General features: G+C 34.7%; 1 protein-coding gene across 1 annotated transcript; it reads right to left on the reverse strand.

Annotated features, from left to right (window-relative positions):
* Window positions 1-17,732: 17,732 nt before the first annotated feature.
* LOC133298757 (3-ketoacyl-CoA synthase 12-like) lies at window positions 17,733-19,186 on the reverse strand. Its single transcript, XM_061498097.1, has one exon. It carries the CDS (start codon window positions 19,168-19,170, stop codon window positions 17,761-17,763), a length of 1,410 nt encoding a protein of 469 aa, XP_061354081.1. The 5' UTR covers window positions 19,171-19,186; the 3' UTR covers window positions 17,733-17,760.
* Window positions 19,187-25,154: the final 5,968 nt, after the last annotated feature.

The following is a 25,154-nucleotide window of genomic DNA, read 5'->3' on the forward strand; positions in this document are numbered from 1 at the left end:
TAAACACATCAAAAGATATCAAATTAAACACATCAAAACATATTAAATTAAACACATCAAAACATATCGTATCACATCATCATATAGTTCTATATGAATGCAACTATATCATATATCTCATACATATCATACAACCGGACCACAGTCCGTACACTATGGCGGAACACAAAGTAGGAGCGAACCCCATAAACATAGAGCTTCTCTTTTGAAGCTTTACAAATTTGCTCACTTGTAACACAAGTTACCTATTTAGCTCCAAAGGAATCCAAACACGCTCAGTCCCTAGGCACACCTAGAGAAAGAATTCAAAACAAAATCAATAAAATGTTACTATGCCATGAAATTTACACAAGGCATACATCTTATTGCTTACTTTCATTTCTTCACATTATGCCAATCTACAAGTCAAGACCATCCTTTCTTAAGATCATTATTTAACACATTTACGGATGATTACTCGTAACACAAGCAACCACCCAATTTCATAATTACCTAGGGTCCTTAGATGACCTAACCAAGCTTCTAACATAATCTTTACAATTTTTAACATTTCCTAGTTCCACAATTCATGCAATGGCCGAAACCAATACCAAGAAAGACTAGGAATTTTCATCAACTCTTTTTACACAATCATTGGTTCGTAGAATCCACACTTAGCCCCTAAATTATTCATATATTCTCATAACATTTTTTTTAAGTTTAACTTTGCCTAATTTTTGTTCACAAAGTCATGGCAACTCATACAAGGGAGCTAAGATGCCTCTCATTTTGCCTTAAACCATTTAACTACCAAATCATACTTAAATCATGCATTAGGACTTAAATGCATCACTAAAATAATTTTAACATAATTTTCCCAATAATACCCTAAAGGTCGAAATGCATAGGGTAGGTTTCCAAGGGATTTTCCATAAAGTAATCTCACTTTCACACTTAATCTCAATATACATCAATATTCAAACCTTCACAATTTATGCAATTAAAGTTTTGCACATCAAGCCTAAGTCCCTATTATGGCTGAATTCTAGGGTGCTTTAAGGGGAATTTTTCTTAATTTTTTTAAACACGTGTTCTAGGGTGCTCCATGAAAAATGACCATTTTTCTCTTTGATGAATAGTAATCTGAATTGGGGGAAGAGGATAGCTCTTTCTGCAAGTAATTTTAGCCCAAAATAGATAGTGGAATGGATTCCTTTGGTGATTTCCTATGAATTTCATGTAATACACTTATGGATTTGGTTGATTGTGGAGGGAGATATCAAAGGAAAAGGAATGAAACCCTTAAGCTTCTTACATGGAGTTCAACGCTGCCACGAGAGAGAGAGAGACGAGGAAGACAACGTAGGAAGGAAAGAAATATAAAGGAATCGACGGTGTGTAAATTTAAGTTACTTTAACTGGGTAACATTTTATCTATCTACACACTTCCATTCATTAACAAACTTTACCCACTAGACTAGAATATTTTTCTAGTCATATTTCTAACTTTACTTTCACTTTTCAGGTAACTTTGTTTACTCGCATTTTTACCTCTTAACTATCATTCTAACTCTTTTTTCACCAAATGTGACTTTATTTCTTTTTCTTTATAATTATCCTTCAATATTAAATCCATAATAAATGTGAGGGTCATTATAGAGCCCCACCTTTTAAGGATTTTGCCCCCAAAATCACACATATAACATAACACATACCTGACGTCAAACTCAGGATAACGCTGGAGAATATCATTCTCTCGCTCTCAAGTAGCGTCCTCAGAAGTCAAACTTTCCCATTGTATCTTAACCATAAGAATAACCATGTTCCTCAATACTTTCTCATCACGAACAAGAACTTTCAGTGATCCCACAACAAACTTCAAATCTTAATTTACCTCATTATCGTTCTGCTTGACAATGTGGGACACATCAGATACATATCTGTGAAACTAACTGATGCGAAAAACATCATGCAAATTAGACAAATGTGGAGATATGGCAAGCTGATACGCCACAGGTCCGACCCTCTTTATTATCTGGTAGGGCCCAATGAACCTAGGACTCAACTTCCTTATTCCAAGAGCACACTCAACACTTGTAGTCAAGGACAAACTAATAAACACATTATCTCCTTCACAAAATTCAATGGATTTATGTTTTACATTATAATAACTCTTTTGGCGGCTTTGCGCTTTCTGGAACACCATGAAGTTTCACAATCTCCTTCACCTATAATCGAGCCAACTGCTAAATAGAGAAACTCATCTTGACTGGAATGAAATGTGCAGACTTAATCAATCTGTCTTCCATAACTCATATGAAATCAAAATCAGCCTGATTTCTCGGCAATGCTACTACAAGATCCATAGAAATACTGACTAATTTCCATTCCGGAATATTCAAGGGTGCAGTAATCCAGAGGACTTCTCATTCTCAAACTTATATTCGTCATTTTATTTCTCTGAGCTCATTTAAGTTCACTTTTATTCCCTAAGGAACAGTAATAACAATTCACAGTTGGGTTTCTGCATCGTTTTTAATGAAATGCCCTGTGAATTACAAACTGTGCACTGTTTGCACGCAAAATTGTAAAACTTCTAAACTTATCATTTTTGGTCTAAACATGACTTGTTTAGCATATAATGGACTTCCATATACTTATTACATAAATCTTCTTACTGATAATACTCTTTCCTTTTTAATTGCATATCAGTCTTCTCACTGAAAATATAATTCCACTGAAACAGCAATGTATCAGCCCTTTTTCTGATAATCTAATTCACAATTTATTGTACATAAGTCTTTAAACTGGTAATACAGCTTACAATTTATTGTATATCAGTCCTTACACTGATAATACCATTTACAAATTCTACTGGCCAAAGAAACTGCACTCTAAGAATTACACAAGGAATCTCCTTGATACATACTAAATGCAAAATATAGCATCATAACTCATACTCTGGTTAACTATTCAAGGGCTTTCCCCAAGAATAGCTAACTGACATGTCTCGCATGCCTAGTGTGACTCCCAGGGTCAAGCCATAGGCAATCAACACAACTGTAGTTTGAAAATAACTCCCAGGGTCAAAGCCATAGGCAGTCAACACAAACTGTAGTATGAAAATAACTCCCAGGGTCAAGCCATAGGCAGTCTACATACTAAGATCACTGGTCATGATTCTCATAACATACATCATCAGTGCATCATTATAACATCAAAAATCATATAATATTTATTTGAATATGAATGAATGCACATATACATCATATCAAACACTTATTCATAAACTGAGCAATATCTTTCTTCATACCAGACCACCAGAAATTTAGTTTCATGGCCTGATACATCTTGGTAGCAATAGGATGGATAGTGTACTTACCCATATGGGCATCAGTTAACACCTCATCTACTATCTGACATTTCAGAACAATGATCTGATCTTATTATACTTAACACCGAGCTTATCCGTGGACACAAAGTCATGTTCTTTCATAGACTGAATCTCTTTATCAAGCAATTAAGCCTCTTTAAGCCGCTCAACTAACGAGTTCTGGACTACGTAGTAGTCAACAAATATGGGCTATTCTCTGCAATCACATCCTCTGCATTCACAGGAATGTTGAAATCCCTAAACTTCTCAATTAAATCATACTCGAAAAATCATTATATTAGCTATACAAAGCGCCTTTCAGCTTAAAGCATCGGCCACCACATTGGTCTTACCAAGGTGATATTGTAATTCAAAATTATAATCCTTCAGAAATTTCACCAATCTGCTTTGCCTCATATTGAACTCTTTCTGATCAAACAGATATTTCAAACTTGTGTGGTCACTGTAGACAATGAAATCGACCCCATATAGAAAGTGTTGCCAGATTTTTAATACGAACACAACGGCTGCCAACTCAAGATCATGTGTTGGATAATTCTCCTCATGCGGTTTTAACTGCCAAGAAGCATAGGCAACCACCTGACGAAACTGCATTAATACACAACCTAACCCAAACTTAGAAGCATCGCAGTATACCACAAATTCACTTGTAGGATCAGGCAATATCAATACCGGAGCGGTAGTTAACTTCCTTTTTAACTCCTGAAAACTCACTTCACATTCTTGAGTCCACGCAAATGGGTTTCCTTTACGGGTTAACCGGGTCAAAGGTAGTACCATCCGTGAGAATCCCTCAATAAAACGCCTATAATACCCAGCCAAACCAAGAAAAATCATGATCTCTGTAATATTTTTAGGACGTTCCCAATCTAACACTGCTTCAATCTTACTCGGGTCCACTGCCACTCCTTCAGATGAGATGGCATGGCCTAGAACTTGTATATCAAAAAGCCATAAATCACACTTGGATGGCTTAGCATACAATTGATGCTTTTTCAGAATCTGCAGAACAACTCTCAAATGCTCAGAATGATCTTATTTGCTCTTTGGATATATTAGTATGTCATCAATAAAGACAACCACAAACTGATTCAGATAGGCTTTAAAGATCTGATTCATATAACACATGAAAATGGCTGGTGCATTTGTAAGCCCAAAAGGAATAACCAGGTACTCATAGTGTCCATATCGGGACCTGAAAGCTGTCTTTGGAACATCATCCGGCTTTATCCGGATCTGATGATACCTAGATCGGAGATCAATCTTAGAAAATAAAGTTGCACCACGCAACTGATCCAACAAATCATCTATACGCGACAATTGATACTTATTCTTGACAGTAACCTTGTTCAACTGTCGGTAATCTGTACACAATCTCATAGACTCATTCTTCTTCTTAACAAAGACCACCAGAACTCTCCATGGAGACACACTCAGTCTAATAAAATCCTTACTGGACAAGTCTTCAAACTACTTCTTTAACTCAGATAAGTCCAGAGGTGACATTTCATATGGAGCTAGAGACATGGGCCTCACTCCAGTCAACTAGTCAATTGAAAATTCAATTTCTCTCTCTGACGGAAAATTCGAATTTCATCCTTAACACAGTCAAATTGAATGCTTCATTATTAATTCAAGCTCTTTGTGCCTAGTTGCAGTCAAAGTCTGCTGTAGTGCAGCCAAAATTGCTACAACATGATCCGGTGGTGGATCATCATTGTTAAATGTCCTACGAGTCCTCGTTGGAGGAACCATATCTCTGCATATATTACACTAAGGAATGAGTTAGCTACGCTCACACTTAGTGATCACACATGCATTATACAGCACTTCAAGAAAACACTCAAGAACTTCCAACATCTTATGCTATATAGCATGGAAACTCCCTAGAGCAACTGCTCTGATACCATAAATAATGTAACATCCCCGTCTCGAGCTAGTTCAATTAACATACATATGATACAAACAGAAACAGCGAAAAACTTAACTTACTAAAATACGAGCTAACTTTTTCTTTTTCTTTAATCCTTTTTCACATGACATATCCCATTGCATACTTCTTCTAATTTAATTCTTATTTGACGGAGACGAAAATCGGACAGAGTAACCTCTGTAAATCGGACAATTGGGGATTTGCAAATCCCACTCTTAAGGTACCCTGATAGACAATTTATACAGTATATACTTTCAGACATACCAGATATCCATATAGGATCATATACCCATCCATGGGCGCATGCATAACTTGGCTCCGTGCCACTATGTCTAACAGCATGCAATCCAACACAAAAACATAAACTGAATACTACATCATCATATCAACATGCCTGAATACTTAAATGTACATGCATCTAACTGAAAGACATGTACAAAACATATACATGCCATATACAAAATAAAGGATTAGACATCATGATCACCAAATGAATAGAACACTATACAATAGTACATGTTCTCCAAAAATAACATCTATAATAAATAGTAGCCTCCGGCTACCCAGAACTCCATATCCTCATACTAGTACCTCTAGCCACGGGTAGTGTCCTTGTCCCATAAGGGCTCTTCAATTAACTGTGTTCCTGAAATCATATCCCCAAACGGGGTCAGAGACGAATCTCTAGTAAGCTCCAGGTTTATAGAGAACTCTCCATACCCTGGGCTCACTTCCTGCATGACAATTAGATACATAATATACAAAACATCATATATCATACTATACTGAAAATATCTCGTATAACATATCATATAATCAAATATCATAACTAAGCAAAGCATATACACAAATCTTATCAGAGACGTACGCAGTCATTCCCAAGGGATGACCCCAAACGAAAATCAACGCACGTAACAAATATCATATACAAAAATCATCACTATAATCACATCAGAACAAAGCATATTATGTCAGAGATGTACGTAGTCATTCCCAAGGGATGACCCCAAGCAGAAATCAACGTACATGTTCCCGAGGGAGGACCCCAAGCGAAACCAAAAACCTATTAGAGATGTACACTATCAGTCCTAAAGGATGACCCCAAGCAGACATTAGTGCACATAGGATCAACGGCCAAAGATCATCACATAACAGAGCGTACACAATCAATTCCAAGGGAGGACCCCAAGCGAAAATCAGTGCACATGTTCCCAAGGGAGGACCCAAGCGGAACTCAACATATAACAGATATGTACACAGTCAGTCCCAAAGGAGGACCCCAACCAGACATCAGTGTATAAACAAATCAATGTCCAGAAATCATTACAGAAATCATATCGAAACATAGCAAAGTAAACACATCAAAAGATATCAAATTAAACACATCAAAACATATCATATCACATCATCATATAGCTCTATATGAATGCATCTATATCATATATCTCATACATATCATACAACCTGACCACAATCCGTACACTATGGCGGAACACAAAGTAGGAACGAATCCCATAAACATAGAGCTTACCTTTTGAAGTTTTACGAATTTGCTCACTTGTAACACAAGTTATCTATTTAGCTCCAAAGGAATCCAAACACGCTCAGTCCCTAGGCACACCTAGAGAAAGAATTCAAAACAAAATCAATAAAATGTTACTATGTCATGAAATTTACACAAGGCATACATCTTATTGCTTACTTTCATTTCTTCACATTATGCCAATCTACAAGTCAAGACCATCCTTTCTTAAGATCATTATTTAACACATTTACGGATGATTACTCGTAACACAAGCAACCACCGATTTCATAATTACCTAGGGTCCTTAGATGACCTAACCAAGCTTCTAACATAATCTTTACAATTTTTAACATTTCCTAGTTCCACAATTCATGCAATGGCCGAAACCAATACCAAGAAAGACTAGGAATTTTCATCAACTCTTTTTACACAACCATTGGTTCGTAGAATCCACACTTAGCCCCTAAATTATTCATATATTCTCATAACATTTTTTTTAAGTTTAACTTTGCTTAATTTTTGTTCACAAAGTCATGGCAACTCATACAAGGGAGCTAAGGTGCCTCTCATTTTGCCTTAAACCATTTAACTACCAAATCATACTTAAATCATGCATTAGGACTTAAATGCATCACTAAAATAATTTTAACATAATTTTCCCAATAATACCCTAAAGGCCGAAATGCATAGGGTAGGTTTCCAAGGGATTTTCCACAAAGTAATCTCACTTTCACACTTAATCTCAACATACACCAATATTCAAACCTTCACAATTTATGCAATTAAATTTTTTGCACATCAAGCCTAAGCCCCTATTATGGCTGAATTCTAGGGTGCTTCAAGGGGAATTTTTCTTAATTTTTTTAAACACATGTTCATGGTTATTTTACATTACAACTTACTACACAACACTAATTCATCACAAATTTCCAATTTCAAACTCAAAATTTCCACCAAACATACTTCAAAATTTCAAAACATAAATCACAAAATTTAAACCATGGAAATAGATATTGCTCACCTCTAATCCCTTATACCAAGCCTAGATAACAACCTCCAAGCAGAGCTCCATGAAAAACCACCATTTTTCTCTTTGATGAATAGTAATCCGAATTGGGGGAAGAGGATAGCTCTTTCTGCAAGTAATTTCAGCCTAAAATAGATAGTGGAATGGATTCCTTGGGTGATTTCCTATGAATTTCATGTAATGCACTTATGGATTTGGTTGATTGTGGAGGGAGATATCAAAGGAAAAGGAATGAAACTCTTAAGCTTCTTCCATGGAGTTCAACGCTGCCACGAGAGAGAGAGACGAGGAAGACAGCGTAGGAAGGAAAGAAATATAAAGGAATTGACGGTGTGTAAATTTAAGTTACTTTAACTGGGTAACAGTTTATCTATCTACACACTTCCATTCATTACCAAACTTTACCCACTAGACTAGAATATTTTTCTAGTCATATTTCTAACTTTACTTTCACTTTTCGGGTAACTTTGTTTACCCGCATTTTTACCCCTTAACTGTAATTTTAACTCCTTTTTCACCAAAGGTAACTTTATTTATTTTTCTTTATAATTATCCTTCGATATTAAATTCATAATAAATGTGAGGGTCATTACAGAGCCCCCAGAAAAAGAAGCTCTAAGTTCCCCATGGTGATCATCGTAAGCCATAGCCAATTGTACAGCCTGATGAAGGGTTGTGGGTGTCCTCAATTGGACTGCGCTCCTCAATTCTGCTTGCAAACCCGATATGAAAAAATTCATAAGCAAGTCGTCATCCAATTCCGGAACTTGGTTAACCAAGGATTCAAAACGTTGAACATAATCTCTGAGCGTTGACGTCTGGGTTAACTTGGATAGTGTACCCTTCAAATTAACAAAGGCTGACGTGCCGAATCTTTGACACAAGGCCATTGTGAATGTTGTCCAAGAGTTCATCGTACCACCCTTATACATCCATTGGAACCATGTCGTTGCCATGCCTTCCATTCGAATTCCAGCCAAAGGGACTTTGGATTCTTCGGGAATGTGTTGTAGATGAAAGAAAAGCTCAGCCTTAAAAATCTAGACATTTGGTTCTGTGCCATTAAAAATGGGTATCTTCATATGCACCTCCTCAAGTAATGAACGATGCTCAAACAAGTTATTCGAATTTGTGTGTTGTTGTGAGGACGTTGACTCATTGTGAAACACTGGTGGAACCGGCAGAGAATTCGTTTCCGACGGTGGTCGTGCTAAGAATGCTTCTTGGATCTGCTGCATTTGGGTGACCAGCAAGGATATATGGTTTTGGGTATCAGTAGCTTGAAGATGAATCCCTGTAATGTTGTTGTCCATGCGCTGTTGGAACAAAGTGACTTCCTCTGCTAACTCCTGAATCCTCATTGTCGATCGATATGAATCTCCAAGCCTTGGGTGTTCCAAGATGAAAGCACCAATATTAGGAATATAGGTCCTAATGTGGCAGAGGAACGAGAGAAAACAAAAGAACAGAACGAAAGTGAAAGGAAAATTTCTGGTTTATTATTCAATGCATGCAAAAACAATCGTACATTCCTATATGTATAAAATCTGTCTTTTATAACAACTAACTTCCTAACAGCTGTCTAACCAACTAATTACATCATATGACCCTATGCTACAAAGTCATCCAACCAAGTGGAGCTTCTCTTAATTCTATGAGACTTTCGCATCGTAACACCTTGATCCTGGGATCTGTCCAAAATCGAACTAGTCGTGAAGTGATGAGTCAATTGGAATATCTCAAAAAAAAAAAAAAAACGAAGAAGCTTTTTTTTTTAATTTTTTTTTGAAGCAGTTAACATTATTTAAATTTTAGTATACAATTGATTCAATCCTAATACAAGAGATTCACAATACACCTGAGTTTTATCTAAAAGATATAAAATAATGACTTCAAAATAAAAAATAATATTCAAGAACAATTCGATCAAAAGTTTATTGAAAACAAACAAAAAAGTACGTTGTTAAATACATAATTATCATGTATATATGAATTATTTTTATTTAATTTTTTTATCATTTTTTATTTAATAAATAAAATCATATATGTCAAATATTATTACATGATTTTAATATACAAGCTACTAATCAAAAATTAAATAATAATAATTAGAGTTAACGATAAAGCATTATTATCTCTTTATTAAAATTAACTCAAGTCCTCTTGTTGATTTCTTCAGACTTTACTATTTTTTCTTTATCAAATTAATAAATCTAAGTATAAGGGTGTAACTAGATCACTAGTGTCAATTATCCTAACAAACATACACATTACAAAGAATAAAATTGTTTTCAAGGACAAATTAAGATAAAAATGATGTATTATTAATCGTTATATCTTAAATTATAATATATATGCCCATTTAAAAGTGATTTAATTTCTTATTTTATTCTTCCTTAAAAAATGACAATTTAATAATAATTTTTTTTTAATTTGAATTTGTTTGAATTAATTATGCATTTTTATAGTTTTTTTGAATCTATATCTTGCATTGATTAATTATATATATATCTCTTTTGATTTTATATTTTTCAAGTTTTATCTAAATTTAAAATATCTCATTCAGTACACTAGATATTTATCAATGTAATTATATTTTAATGTCATTTTCATCCACTTTGTTTTTTATTTGTTATAAAAGCACGTTGCAAAACCATGTTCCCTCTCATTTTCTTGAGTTATGAAGATGTGTATTGACGTTAACGACTTAAAGTCGTTGATATTGTAACATACGTTCCCGCACAAAGTAGCATGGATTTTTCCATGGATACGTTATTGTCTTTGATATGTATAAATAATTTCCTTCATCTTAATTATCCCCAAAAAGGATATATGGATGGGTCTTTTCATTTTTTTCATTTTTTTTTTGAGTTAGCTGGTGTTGATATCCTTACGTTATACCCGAAATGACTTTTATAAACCGAAAAATTCTCATATATAAAAGGATAAGATCAGTACGTACATGAATGTCATATATATGAATTATTTTAATTATAATCTTTAAATATCCACAACAAAATAATTTTTTAATTCAAGGCAAATTTTGAAATATACGGTTGATAATAATTTAAAAATTTAATTTATTTTAATTCATTATTGATATTAACAAAAAAATTACACTTACTTTTAATAAAACTGATTTTTTATTGCAGTTATTTTTTCTTCTATAATGTTTTAAAAAAATAAATAATTAAACTCATTAAATAATGTAATTATATAATTAAATAATAATATGAAAATTACATACCAAGCATTTATTAAAGTAAAATTTTTAAAAATCATAATAAAACATGGGAAAAATTAAGGCATGAGAATAAATATAACATCATTTCAAATAATTTTAAGGAATTTATTAAGTAGCGTTCTTAATGTTTAATAAAGAAATTAAAAATATAAAAGTTAAATAAATCGCAAGTGTTTGATACCGGTGGGATACCGATGTCTAATCCTACCTAAATTTTTCCAAAAAATATACTTAATACTTTTTAAAGTAGTTACAATTCTAATTTTATTTCCGATCGAACATGTATTCAAAAGACATATATGGGTGTGCATGACAACTATTCTGTTCCCTCAACTGTTTCTGAAAAGAAACAATTCTTTTCTATTTCTATGCCATGTAACAATTTCTGAGAAAAAAATGTGTTTGATAATATGTTTTATTTTTATTCCGAGAATGAGAATTGTGTTTGATAAAGCAACAAATAATATAATAAAAAATATCCCTATTAAGCATAATTTTTTTTCGGATCACCACTTTCCTTTCACATGGTATGGTGGTGGTGGTGGCGGTAGCGGTGGCATCATGGTGGTGGCGACGATAGTGGTAATAGTGGTGATGGTGTTGATGGCACTGTAGCGGCGACAACGACGATGGTAATGGTGACAACGACGATGGTGGTAGTGGTGTGGTGGTTGTGAAGGTAGTAGTTGCGGCGAAGGTGGTAGTGATAATGGTGGTGACGGTGATGATAGTGATGGTGGTGGTGGCGGTGAAGTAGAGGTGGTGGTGGTGACAGCAGTAGCCGCAACGATGATGTTGATGACATAGTGGTGATGGCGGTGGCAATGGTGTAGTGGTGGTGGCGGTGATAATGTCGTGATAATGGTAGTGGTGGCAGCGATAATGGTGGTAATGGTGGCATAGTGGTGACGACTGTGGTGGGTGGTGGTGGTGACAGTAGTGGCTGCGATGATGACACGGTGATGGCGGTGGTGTAGTGGTGGTGGCAGTGGTAGTGGCATGATAATGGTAGTGGTGGCGGTGGCGACGATGATAGTGGTGGTGGTGATGACAGCAGTGTTTATGACAATGGTGATAGAGATGACATGGTGGTGGCGGCGATGACGGTAGTAATGGTGGTGGCGACGATGACAGTAGTAGTGGTGGCGTGGTGGTGAAGGTGATGGCAGTGGCTACGATGATGGTGGTGGTTGGTGACGATGGCAGTGATAATGGTGGTAACGATGATGGTAGTGGTGGTGGTTGTGGTAATGACGGTGGTGGTGACGTGGAGGTGGTGGTGGTGGTACGACAATGGTAGCGGTGGTCGTGTCGGGACGGTGGTAACGGTGGTGATGATGATAGTGGTGGAGAGTAATTGAGAGAGATAAGTGTTTCTCATTTTGTGCTCAGAAACAAAGAAATAAAATTTTTTGATTCTTTTTTTTTTCCAGCACAAAAAATAAATCGGTTCATCGCGGGAACAAAAAAATAAATTAATTTTACGAAATGAGTTTTCTATCGATTTCTATTCCTGGGATCAGAAATTAACAAAAAAATTAATTCCGGAAAAGTTGTCACACCCGTACTAACAAAATCTATTCTTCTAAAAAAAAATATAAACAAAATCCTAAATTTAAAGAACAGCGGTACTTTTACATATAAAATTTTGGAAAATATTACTCTCATGTTACATGAGAGTAGTTCTCTCATGCTATAGAGAGAATCGAAGTGAGGCCCACCATTAAAAAGAAAAAAAGAAGGGGTGTGATTTTCGAAGTGAGACAAAATGAGATAACTATCTTATGTAAAATGAGAGTAGTATTTCCCTAAAATTTTACACCAATCTTGTAGCATTTCATTTTATAAATAATAAAAGTTATGTATGTTCTAACACATTATCTCTCTAATTTCTTTTCTTTTTTAATAAGTAAAATGAAAAAAATTAATATAAGATTTTTCATGAACATCATTTTCATAATTTAAATGATATTTAATAGGGTTGAATGAAACAAGTCAACTTTATTCGGTAGCGTGGCGTGGTTCTGAATTCTGATGATGTGTCGAGTGTTCTCTCAGTTTGACATGAATAAGAAAAACAAAAGGCGTTGGTGTTCTTCGCCTTGGAAGACAAAGAAGAAAAGTGTTAGATTCTAACACACCGAAACATTCGGCGACTAATAGCAAACTGATAAATGAGACGGGGATTCATGGAGATGCAGAGTCTCTCCGGGTTCTGATTTTCACAATTCACCAGATCCCATGCGGCGTTAATTATAGTCACACTTTCGTGTTTTGGATTGGTCCAACCCGTGGGGTTTCTTTTGTTTCCAAACATTTATTACTTTGTTGGGTGGTTTCTGCAAATGCTGAATTAATAATGGATTGTACTGCATGTGTTGCTCTCTTTATTTTATCTCTCTTTTCTTTATAGCCTCTGTTTCTTTTTTTTTGTCCTTTATCTGACACCATCAAATTCTTCATTATTTCCCTTCACCCCCTTCTTTTACCTTTTGTATCTGATGCATCCTATTCAGCGTTTAAAAGTGGAATAGCTCATCTCATCCCACCCCATCATCCAAAAATGGACCTGAAAAGTTAAAAAGGGAAGTTACCATTCTACTTGCTGTCTTGACAAAATTATATGTACCTAACTGTTGATTTAACTATTCAAATTGACCCTCGGAAGAGAGGAACACTGTAGTTTGCAATAGGTCTATTGATGTCAAACATTCTTTTGGGGAAGTCCTAGTTATTCTTTTTAGTGCTTGATTTGTTCTCACAAAATTTGGAATATTTGCGTAACTGTTTTACTATAAATTGTGCAACACTATACTAGTATAAATATTGTATTTTAGTAATGCTATTCACTACAAGGTCTCACATTTTTTTTCTATTAATGTTCATATGCATATATAAGCGATATGCGAAGTTCTTGTCTTGATAGATTATATAAATATCAATTTTCTGTTTAAATCATCTCACAAACAGTATTATTGTACTGTGCTAGTGGAGAGCATTTTCGGTACAATGATGATATTAAAAATTTGATGCGATAGTGTATTTTATACTAAGTCTTAAGTCTGACTATTAAGATTTAATGTAAAATATAAAAATAGCTTTTTTTATTTTCTTTCTTTAAAAAAAGTTGTTGACATGGTGCAATATCATTGACTTGTCGTAGATGCAACCGTGATATTATAAATTTTTCCGTGCTAGTGAGTTCAGCTGGGAAAATCTAATGTGATGAAAGAGCAAATCAAATTACATACTCATTGTGTATTAACTTCTTGAAATATATTAAAACTAAAAAAGCACAACAGTTACCAATAAATTTAATTTTCAGATTCATTATATTCAATGTGTACACCAGTTGCTTATAATATAAATAATTATTTCAAAGTTAGAAAAAAAATTATATTTTCATGACATTTTTTTTATACAATGGAGGAAATTACATATCAGACACAAGGAAGGAGCTAATATGAAATTAACAAAGGTATATGCAATTAACTCCATTATGTAATAGGCAAAAACTTTCAACGAGTCATAATTAGAACAGTTGAAACTTGAAACTGTTTCTGTTTGAAACTTTTAAAATGAGTAACAACAACCTGTAGTTGTAGACATCAAGGACCAACAATGAATTATGGGATGCTGTTAGAAATTTAATGCATGTCTATGGAGGCCAGTTTTGCAGCTCAGCAAGTCCCACGGATGCTGGGGGGCCATCACCAGTTTTTTTCCATATGTGAATAACCTAATTTATTGTGTTTGTGAATAGAAGGCAACACATGAACCCTGTTGTTTCAAATGACAATTCTCTGCAGATATTTTCATTACTTGTGATCTTCTTCTTTATCCTTTTTTTTAATGCCATTCAGTTCGGGACACTTTTTAGGACTATTATCATTTAGAACATGTTCTTGATTAATAAATTGTAGTTTTAATTGCACTCACTCCTATATAATACAAGTTCTAAAAATTTAATTTGATGAACTTAAACTTGAATCTGTTTTATTGATGTTTTGGATAATTGGACAAATGTGGTTTTAAGTTTTAACAGCTCTAAAAGTGGTCCTTTATTTTAAAATAATTTGATACCCCCAGGCATAGTTTGCGAATTATGATTAGTGTGTATTTGAATAAAGTTCGTACACACAAATTTGTAGTGACAATTACCAAAATTAATAGTGTTATTATCTAAAATCTCTTATAATGCATTAACCTTATGAAAAAAAAAAAAACTCCATTAATAAAGCCCACGGCTCAAAAGCCTCACTCAAACTAAAATTACCTTGTCAATTTCGTGCGTTTACTTTCTAAGGCTTTTGCAAATCTATCCGTAGAGAAAGAAAGAAGGGACAAAAACAAGTGGTTTAAGTTTCGACACAGGGCGACAGCTTTTATATTTGTAATTTAATTTTTTAAATATGAATGGTAGATAAAACTTTATATTAATTTTAGGGAGCGTTTGGTTCAGGAGAAATTTTTTGAATAATAAGGAAATGTAATTGATAGGGAAATGGTTGGAAAGTGAGTTTGGTAGGAAAATGTAAAAAAAGTTGTTTGGTTGAGTAAAAATTTACGAGGAAAATTATGTGAAATTCTTGAATGTGTGTTTGGTTGAAGATAAAATATTGATGGGTAAATTTAGTGAAATTACAAAATAACTCTCCGACTAAATAACCCTTTTATTTTACAAATTTATTGACCCAACGACAACATCCACAACGTCTTTCTCTGTCTATGTTTGCCATCTCTGTCTCTCTCCCACTCCGTCTCCGTCTCTGTTTATGTTTGCCATCTCTCCCACTCCCACGCTAGCTGCGCCAAGTTGACGCCATTAGCGTCAACTTCAAGCTAATGGCGCCAACTTTGATGTTAAAAGCCAAGAATTTCACGCAAGGTTGCGCCAAATGAAGGAGAGTCACTGCAATCCCACGCAAATGGCGTGGAAATGAAGCTAACAGCATCGGTGATTTGAAACAGCATTTTGTGTTTGCACATTCTTCTTGCACCTGTTGAAGCTAAGAAGGAGGGGTATATTTGTCACCCCATTCTCCACCTTTTTCACATATTCGATTTCCTAAACCAATACCACCTGTTGAAACGGCTTCTTCAACGGTCTTCAAATCCAATTTTTACACTTCTTCTTGCATTGCAGGGCAAGTGGGTTTGATGGGTATATTTTTCAAAAATCCTCAACCAAACGTAGTTTACTTAGATTCCCACATGCACTTAGCCAACAAAGCTTTAACTTCTCCCCAACCAAACACTACCGCGTGTTGCTAGGGGATTTTATTTTGTTGTTTAGGAAAGTGGGGATGAGATTGAAAGGATATCATATTTGGTAGGGGTTTGGAAAAAATTTGCTTAAAAAACTTATTTACATCTAAACAATTTTTTTTAACTTTCTCAACTTTTTATTAAATGACTTAGTTTATTTTTTTAATGGGATTAGTATAAAAGTTTATTTAATAACAAAATATTTAAAAAGTGTCAAAATATATATATGACTTTAATGTTTCTAAAGTGAATGTAGATAAGTTATTTACATTCGCTCCCAAAACGATGTCGTTTTGGGTTGAAAAATTAAAAACTTATAAGGAAAAAGATAATTATAACCCTGAAATAAATTATAATTACAAAAATACATTGATTTCTGCCTCAAAACAACGTCGTTTTGAGCTCACTGTAGATAAGTTATTTACATTGACCGTAGAAAAAATGAACTATATATATATATATTATTCTGATTAAGTCAAATTCTAATTAAATTATGATAAAATTTTCTAATTGCGTAGCATTACTTGCTCTAAAGTAAAATAACATGTACAGTGATAAATTATTAGGATTAGTCCAGTGACGACAAATTTAAATAAGTTGTATCAGATCGTAGATTCGACTGAAAAATAACATTCACTGTGGCAAAAGCTGTATTATTTGACAAAAGGAAAAGCTGTATTAAGAAAGGGTTTTATTATTCTCCTTCAACATAAGATAGGTATCTTATGTTGTAGAGATAAAATAGGTGGATCTCACCATTACAAGAAAAAAGAAAAGAGTAAGATGCAGAAATCGAAATGAGAGAATAGGAGAGAAGTAATCTTATGTAAAATGAGAGTAATATTTCTCATTAACAAAAGACAGAATACGATGTACAAGAAAAACCCATAATCTGCTAAACAGGAACTCACGAAAACCATTAATATAACACATTTAAACAAAGATTACATAATTTTATCTCCTATATATATAAAACTAGGTGGAGCTTATTTTTTTTTCTCTCTCTTCTTTTCACTTGGCTCCATATAAATCTCACAAATTTATATATATATATATATATATATATATATATAAATATAAGATAATTTTATTTCCTATAATACGAAAAATCTCAAATCCTTCAACAAATAATGCAAACCAAAAGTAGGAAATTAACCATAATACCCTTGTAACAGTGTGGCAAGCTTCAGTCATATCAGAAGCAGCACACCTTATTGGGTAATGAACCCTTGGGAAGGGGTTCAACAACAATAATTGTATATTTTACAGAAAAATGTAATGCACAATAACATCAATGCCTGTAAAGAGATCTAAAAATAAAAAATTAGAGTTGGATATAACCCTTAATTTGTCTTTTTCTCTTTTTCTTTCTGCAAAGCCAGATATAACCTTACTTGAGAAAATCTGGAAGTTCATAGTTGTCTGGATCCTCAACTTCATTGATCCAACCATACTTTTCCATGAAAGGGTTGGCCAATGACTCTGGTGGATAGTTATCAATGCAATCTTCCCACACATTTCCATCCCCTAGATCCTTCATTACCTCCCACAAACAGCTGTTGCATTTAAAGCCAGCACCAAAGCTTATCATGAATACTCTGTCTCCCTTCTTGAGCCTCTTCTTGGCTTCCATGTACCCTAACACATACCATAGGCTACTAGCTGATGTGTTCCCAAAACGGTGCAGTGTCATCCTTGCTGGCTCAAGATCATATTCACTGAGATCCAAGCTCATTCCAATGCCATCAATCACAGCCTTTCCTCCTGTATGGATGCAAAAATGATCAACCCCAGTCTTGAAGTTCAATGGTGATTTAGTAATATTTCCCCCACTTGAAGACTTAGGTGAACTACTTTTCTTCAGTTTTTTGATGAATGACATAACCAGAAACCTGAGCAACTCCCTTGTTGGCAAAATCTTTGGTGATATTACCCTTAAATTATCAACAAAAGCTCTTGTAGCTGCCTTTGGGAGAGTTTTCCCAAGGTGAAACCCAAGCCTACCTTGCTCATCTTCCTTTTGAATGCAACAACCATAGGCCTCTTCTCTTGCACCATGATGGGTCCTCACCAAGCACTTCAATCTCAACATGGCCTTGTGCCTTAAGGACCTTTTGTTTGTGAGGAGAATGACACACCCACCAGAACGGAACAAACAATTAGCAAGGATCATTGATCTGTCATTTCCAGAATACCAATTTGGACAAAGAGACTCAGAAGTCACCAAAAGAGCATACTTACTCCTTTGGGACTTAAAAATGTTCTTAATAATGTCCAAAGAAATAAGACTAGCACTACAACCCATTCCAGTGAGATTGTAAACTTTTATGTCATGCCTCATTTTGTAATGGTTAATGATCCGAGAAGATAAGGAAGGAACAGAAGCTAGCATAGAGATATTAACAACTAGTACATCGATCTCAGTAGGGGAAATCCCTGACCTGGCAAGAAGCTTTGAAATGCTGTCATTGAAGAACTCTTCCATTTCAGAGATCCCATCCATTAATGTGGGGTTTGCTTCACGGCCATCAAAGACATTTCTTGGTGCATAAGTTTGCTCCCCAATGCCAGAGCTAACAATGGCTTTGAGGAGAAACTTGTACTCATTGAGACCCAAGTTCTTGTTCCTTGTGATGATCTTGCCACTAAACTCTGTCCCAAGCATTCTATCATCTGTTGGCTTGTAGCATTGGTAATCCAATAAGTAACACTCTTGGTCCCTCCTCTGATCAAACAACCTCCAGATCAGGAAACAGATGTACAATGTTGGAACCACATAAAGTAAAGAGAGGAACTCCATGAGAGTGAGAGAGAAAGAGGGATAAGAGAAATAGATAGATGATATACAGAGGAGCAGATAATTTTGTTGGATCAAAATTTCAAGAGCAGTGTTATATAAAAAGGGAGTGTTGTGTTTGAATTGAGTTGGGCATGTGATGAAATGACAGATGAAATGTCAATTTCTCAACCCCCAACAAACCTTTTTTTAAAATCCTTTCATGTGATATATGAGATTATCTTGTAGGATAGGAGTGCCCACAACTCCACATAACTATATTAAGATAAAAAATAAGAAAATAATAACCCTTAATTCTTATTTAAATGGTTAATTTTTGTTTTTGTTTTTATTCTTATTCTTATTTTATCTTGTGTCACACAAACGGGATCTATTACCATTTTTTTTTTATTGTGTATTTTGGAATCTGGACTTATGACCAACTTTTGGATATTTTGGAACTCTTATGTCAACCCCAAGAGAAAGAAATACCTAAATGAAAATGTGCTCGTTGGGTTGGGGAAAGAAGAGTTGTGAGTCCCCTGTGAATGGTCAAACACCTAAGCTGTATTTAGGATTAGCAGGATAACAAAAGGAAAGGAATAACGGATAAAATGGATAAGGAAAGCAAGAACGATGAAAGGTAAACACTTGGTTACAAATTCACAAAAGTAAGAAAATGAAGCATATTAGTTAGATTAAAACGATTATTGTAATATAAATTTTTAATTTTATCATTCTTTTTTTTTTTTTTTAAGAAAAAGCTTATAGACTACACTTTTTCCTTTCCTAATTTTTTTATACAAAAATTTCTCTCACCAATAGAATTTCTATAAATCTCTCATCCAAACATATATTCTTAATGTTAACTCCTAAGTGATGGTGAAATAACTGGGAGTCTATTCGGCCCTTTAAATATATTATTAAATAAGTGAGTTTGATTGATAAAACTGACTTTCAGATCTATGACCTTATGTGATGCAGACAGTGGATAATAATTAATTTAGAATCTATTAATATAAATGATTTAAATTATGTTAATTAAAACATATTTAGAATCATATTTTAAAATAAAAATAAAAATAATTGAAAATATAATCTAACGAGTCAGTCTCAATAATAATAATATCTCCTATAAGGCATCAACCTTGTAAAAAAAAACCTCCGTTAGTAAAGGAACCCACTGCTCATTCAAATTAAAATTACCTCGTCAATTTCGTGCGTTTACTTTCTAGGGCTTTTGCAAACCTATCCGTATAGCTAGAGAGAGAAAGAAGGGACAAGATAAAACTTTATATTAATCTTATTAAATACCTTGAGTTTATTTTTTTTTAAAGGGATTAGTATAAAGTTTATTTAATAATAAAAATATATTAAAAAGTGTCTATATATATATATATGTGTGTGTGGTGTTAATGTTTCTTATATTATAGGAGATACAATTATTTCCTAGACACACATAAAAATGTAGGGACTCAATGGGATCATTGAAGAGAAGAGAGAGAAAAAAAAAATATGGGTCTTATACATTTAATGCTTTCATCATTTGTATGGTTATGATTCTTCGCATTTAATGCTTTCAAGTATATATATGACAAGTATTTGATTTCTGCACGTTCAGCAGCTGCAGAAATGTTTACCCTATATATATGGGGTAAACATTTCTGCAGTCACTTTAGATAAGCTTATCTACAACTACCCTTTATAACTATGTTCTCCCGGAAGAACATAGTTATAATATTAAAAGTTGCTTTTTTTTTTCTCTCTCCTCATTTATTTTTCAGAAACTGTCTCCTGACGTGGAGAGAGAAAAAAAGCAACTTTAATGATATAACTTTGTTCTCCTGGGAGAACATAGTTATAAATGGGTAGCTGTAGATAAGCTTATCTAAAGTGGTTGTAGAAATATTTTTTCCTATATATATATATATAGGTTAAGCGAATGTAATGAATACAAGGGTTTGTCCGGTCAAAAATTATAACTATGTACTGCGGATAATATATAGTTATATAATATTGAAGTTGTTGTTTTTCTTCAGAAATATAACTATGTACTACATGTAATACATAGTTATAATATTAAAAAAAAATTTCTCTTTCCTCAGTAACTTTTCACAAACAGTTGACGGGTGACGTAAGAGAAAAAAAGTTTAATATTGTAGTACATAGTTAAATTTTTGAAGAAAGAAAAAAAAAACAATTTTAATATTATAACTATGTACTAACCATAATACATAGTTATAATGTTTTGACCGGACAAAAGCTTGTATCCAGTTACATGACACCCAATTTTCATATATATATATATATATATAGGGAAAAACATTTCTCCGGCAGCTTGAGATAAGTTTATCTCCGGCAACTCCAAAACTACGTCGTTTTGTTTATTTATTTCCTTATATTAATTGATTCACCTTTGAATGGTTATGATTCCCTTTTTCTCTCTCTTCCTTGATCACCATTGATCCATCTTTGTATGGTTATGATTTAGTGGCCGGAGATAACGTTATCTCAAACAGCTTGAGAAACGATAAGCCCATATATATATAGGGCTTATCGTTTCTCAAGCTGCTTGAGATAATTTTATCTCTAGCTACTAAATCATAACCATACAAAGATGGATCAATGGTGATAAAGGAAAAGAGAGAAAAATGGAATCATAACCATTCAAAGGTTAATCAATTAATATAAGGAAATAAATAAACAAAACGACGTAGTTTTGGGGTGACTGGAGATAAACTTATCTCAAGTTGCCAGAAAAATATTTTTCCCATATATATATATATATATATATATATGCAAAATGATTTGTCATGTAACTGGATTTAAGGTTTGGTGCGTTCAAAAAATTATAACTATGTACTACGGGTAATACATAATTATAATATTAGAGTTGTATTTTTTTCTCTTTCTTCAGAAATTCAACTATGTACTACAGGTAGTACATAGTTATAATATTAAAGTTATTTTTTCTCTCCTACGTCACCCGATAACTATATGAAAAATTACTAAGTAGAGAGAAAAAAAAAGCTTTAATATTATAACTATGTACTACTAGTAGTACATAGTTAAATTTTTGAAGAAAGAGAAAAAACATAACTTTAATATTATAACTATGTACTACATGTAGTATACAGTTATAACTTTTGACCGCACCAAACCTTAGATCCAGTCATTGTACATCCGCTAAATCCATATATATATATATATATTGATATTTTTCTTCACCAATTTGATTTATACAAATTCTAACTAAATTATGATAAATTTTTCTAATTGCGTAGTGTTTGGTCCTGGGTAGACCGTAAATATTACCGCATAGGTATGCGCTCAGAAATATCTACGAGAGAGATATCTAATTGGCGTAGAACCAATATTTCAATCACCGCGCACAAGCAATAGGCGAATAGCCTGTTGGGCTTCCTCCTTCAATGCTAAGCCCAAGCCCATTGAGAGATTTCCTAAAAATCCTAAACCCTAAATTCCACCTCCTCTATATATTCATTAGTTGTGGTGGAGGCTATAGAAATGATTATTGAGAGACTCTTGAGTCACATTTGAGAGATTTGTGAGTAAAGCTTTGAGCTTTGCATTTAAGAGCACCTCTAGAGAGTTTGAGTGAAACATCTCTAGGGAAGTTTGATTATCACCATTTTTGGAGAGGTTGAGTGAACCACCACTTTGGTGAAGGTTGATTCTTTGTACCCATTATTATAATTGTGGACATTTGAACTGGATTAGGTCACGTGGATTTTTACTTCTTCATTGGAGAAGGTTTTCCCACGTTAAAATCTGCTTGTATTTTTTTTCTCTCTCCTTTGTGTTTTTTTGTTTTTTGGCTGCGCTGCCAGACCTGGTGAAGTTCAGGCCAAGTTAAGATTGCTGAGATCCGAGATCCAGGATCTTGTTGATTGACTTCCGCGAAAAGGCTTCTTAGCCGAGTTGAGGGAACCGAGTTCCCAACAGTGATATCAGAGCTTGGTTCGACGGGTTCTGAGGGAGACGAGATGGAGACCAGTGGCATAACCCACGACAGAGATATATTCAAGCTAACCACATACAATTTCACTTATTGGAGATCGATGATGGAAGATCATCTCTACTGCAAAGATTTACATGAGCCCATTATCCTTGATGAGAGATCGACATGCAAAACCGATAAGGAGTGAGAGATTCTGAGTAGTAAGGCTGTAGCTACAATTAGGAAATACATAGACAAAAGCCTCTTTGAGCGTGTGTCCGAGTTCACGAACGCGTACGAGTTGTGGACGAAGCTGGAGTCCATGATTCAGAAGAAGACTCCCAAGAACAAAGCACATCTGGTTCGCCGACTTGTTAAGCTGGAATACAAGGACAGTATGAGCATGATTGAACACCTACAAAGGTATTGTCAATCAGTTGTATAAAGCCGAGATGAAAAGTGATGACGAGATGCAGGCTTTGCTGTTGTTAAGCTCGCTGCCAGAAAGCTGCGATACTCTGGTGGTGACTTTGAGTAATTCGGCTCCAGAAGAAAAATTGAAGATGGATGTCGTAACAGATAGTCTCCTGAACGAAGAAGCTGGGAGAAGAGAACAAGGTGTTTCTAGCACGTCTGAGGCCAACGTTGCTGAGAACAAAGGAAAATCTGACTTCTGGGGTAGAAGTAAGAGCCAGGGTCGAGATCGTGACAGACGAAAAAAGTTCAGAGGCTGATCAAAGCCGAAATATGAGTTGAAGTGCTTCTATTGTGGGAAGCCAGGGCATAAGAAGCCAGACTGCAGGACTCTGCAGAATGACGAGAAGAATGGCTCTGTTAAGCTGGATCACATTATTCCCAAGAAGAGGGAAGATAAGAGCACCACTGTGGTGGCTGCCAACTCGGATGCCGAGATATTTCTTCTCGGAGAAGACAATTATTTGAATGTTTCATATGATGACTGCACCTGGATTGTTGACTCTGGTGCCTCCTTTCACGTTACTCCACACAAAGGTTTTTTATTCTCTTACCGAGGTGGTGATTTTGGAGTCGTGAAGATAGGAAATCAAGTGACCAGCAAGATTGTTGGTGTCAGTGATGTGACCCTGACCACGGATGTTGGGTGCCGACTTGTGTTGAAAGATGTAAGACATGTTTCTGACATGCGACTGAACCTAATCTCAGTAGGCAAGCTTGATGATGCCGGGTTAGTGAACTACTTCGGTGGTGGTAGATGGAAGCTGACCAAGGGAAACTTGATTGTTGCCCGAGGTAAGAAGGAAAGATCCTTGTATGTGATGCGGGAAAGATAAATGGTGAAGAAGCCAATTCTGTTCGGGATGGACATAACTTGGAGTTGTGGCACAAGCGCCTCGGCCGCATGAGCATGAAAGGGCTCCAAATCCAAGTATTGACTGGGTTGAAAGGTGAAGCGTTGGAAAGTTGCACGCACTGCCTAGCTGGAAAGCAGCACTAGGTTTCTTTCGTGAAAGCGGACTAACCCAGAAGACGCAAGTATATTCTTGACCTTGTCCATATTGATGTCTGATCCATGTCGGAGAGATCTCTAGGAGGAGCTCAGTACTTTGTTTCTTTCATTGATGACCACTCATGCAAAGTATGAGTATATTTGTTAAAGTCTAAAGACCAGGTACTCCAATCCTTTAAAGAATTTCGTGCAATGGTTGAAAGTAGGGGTGTAAATAGGCTAGGCCAGCCTACAGGGGCCTACGACCTAGCCTATATTAGGCCAGACATGGCCTATTATAAATAGTAAAATAGAACATGCCTAGACTTTTAAAAAACTTATTTAGAAAATAGGTCATACTCTTTTTTTGTACATGTTGGGCCTATAAGCCTACAGGTCGGCCTATATGATATTATTTATTTAAAATATAATAATTAAAATTATTATTTTAATAATTTTGAATAATTTAATAACATTATTTTAGTTATTCTTTTAATTGTTGAATGTTTAATAAGTTTAAACAGGCTAACAGGCCAAGGCTAAGGCTTTTATTTTTTAAATATAGGTCAGGCCAGACTTGTA

This window comes from Gastrolobium bilobum, unplaced genomic scaffold (assembly GCF_033153095.1).
Source record: "Gastrolobium bilobum isolate Gb01-03AN ecotype WA unplaced genomic scaffold, APGP_CSIRO_Gbil_v1 utg33098, whole genome shotgun sequence".
NCBI classification, from domain to species: Eukaryota; Viridiplantae; Streptophyta; class Magnoliopsida; order Fabales; family Fabaceae; genus Gastrolobium; species Gastrolobium bilobum.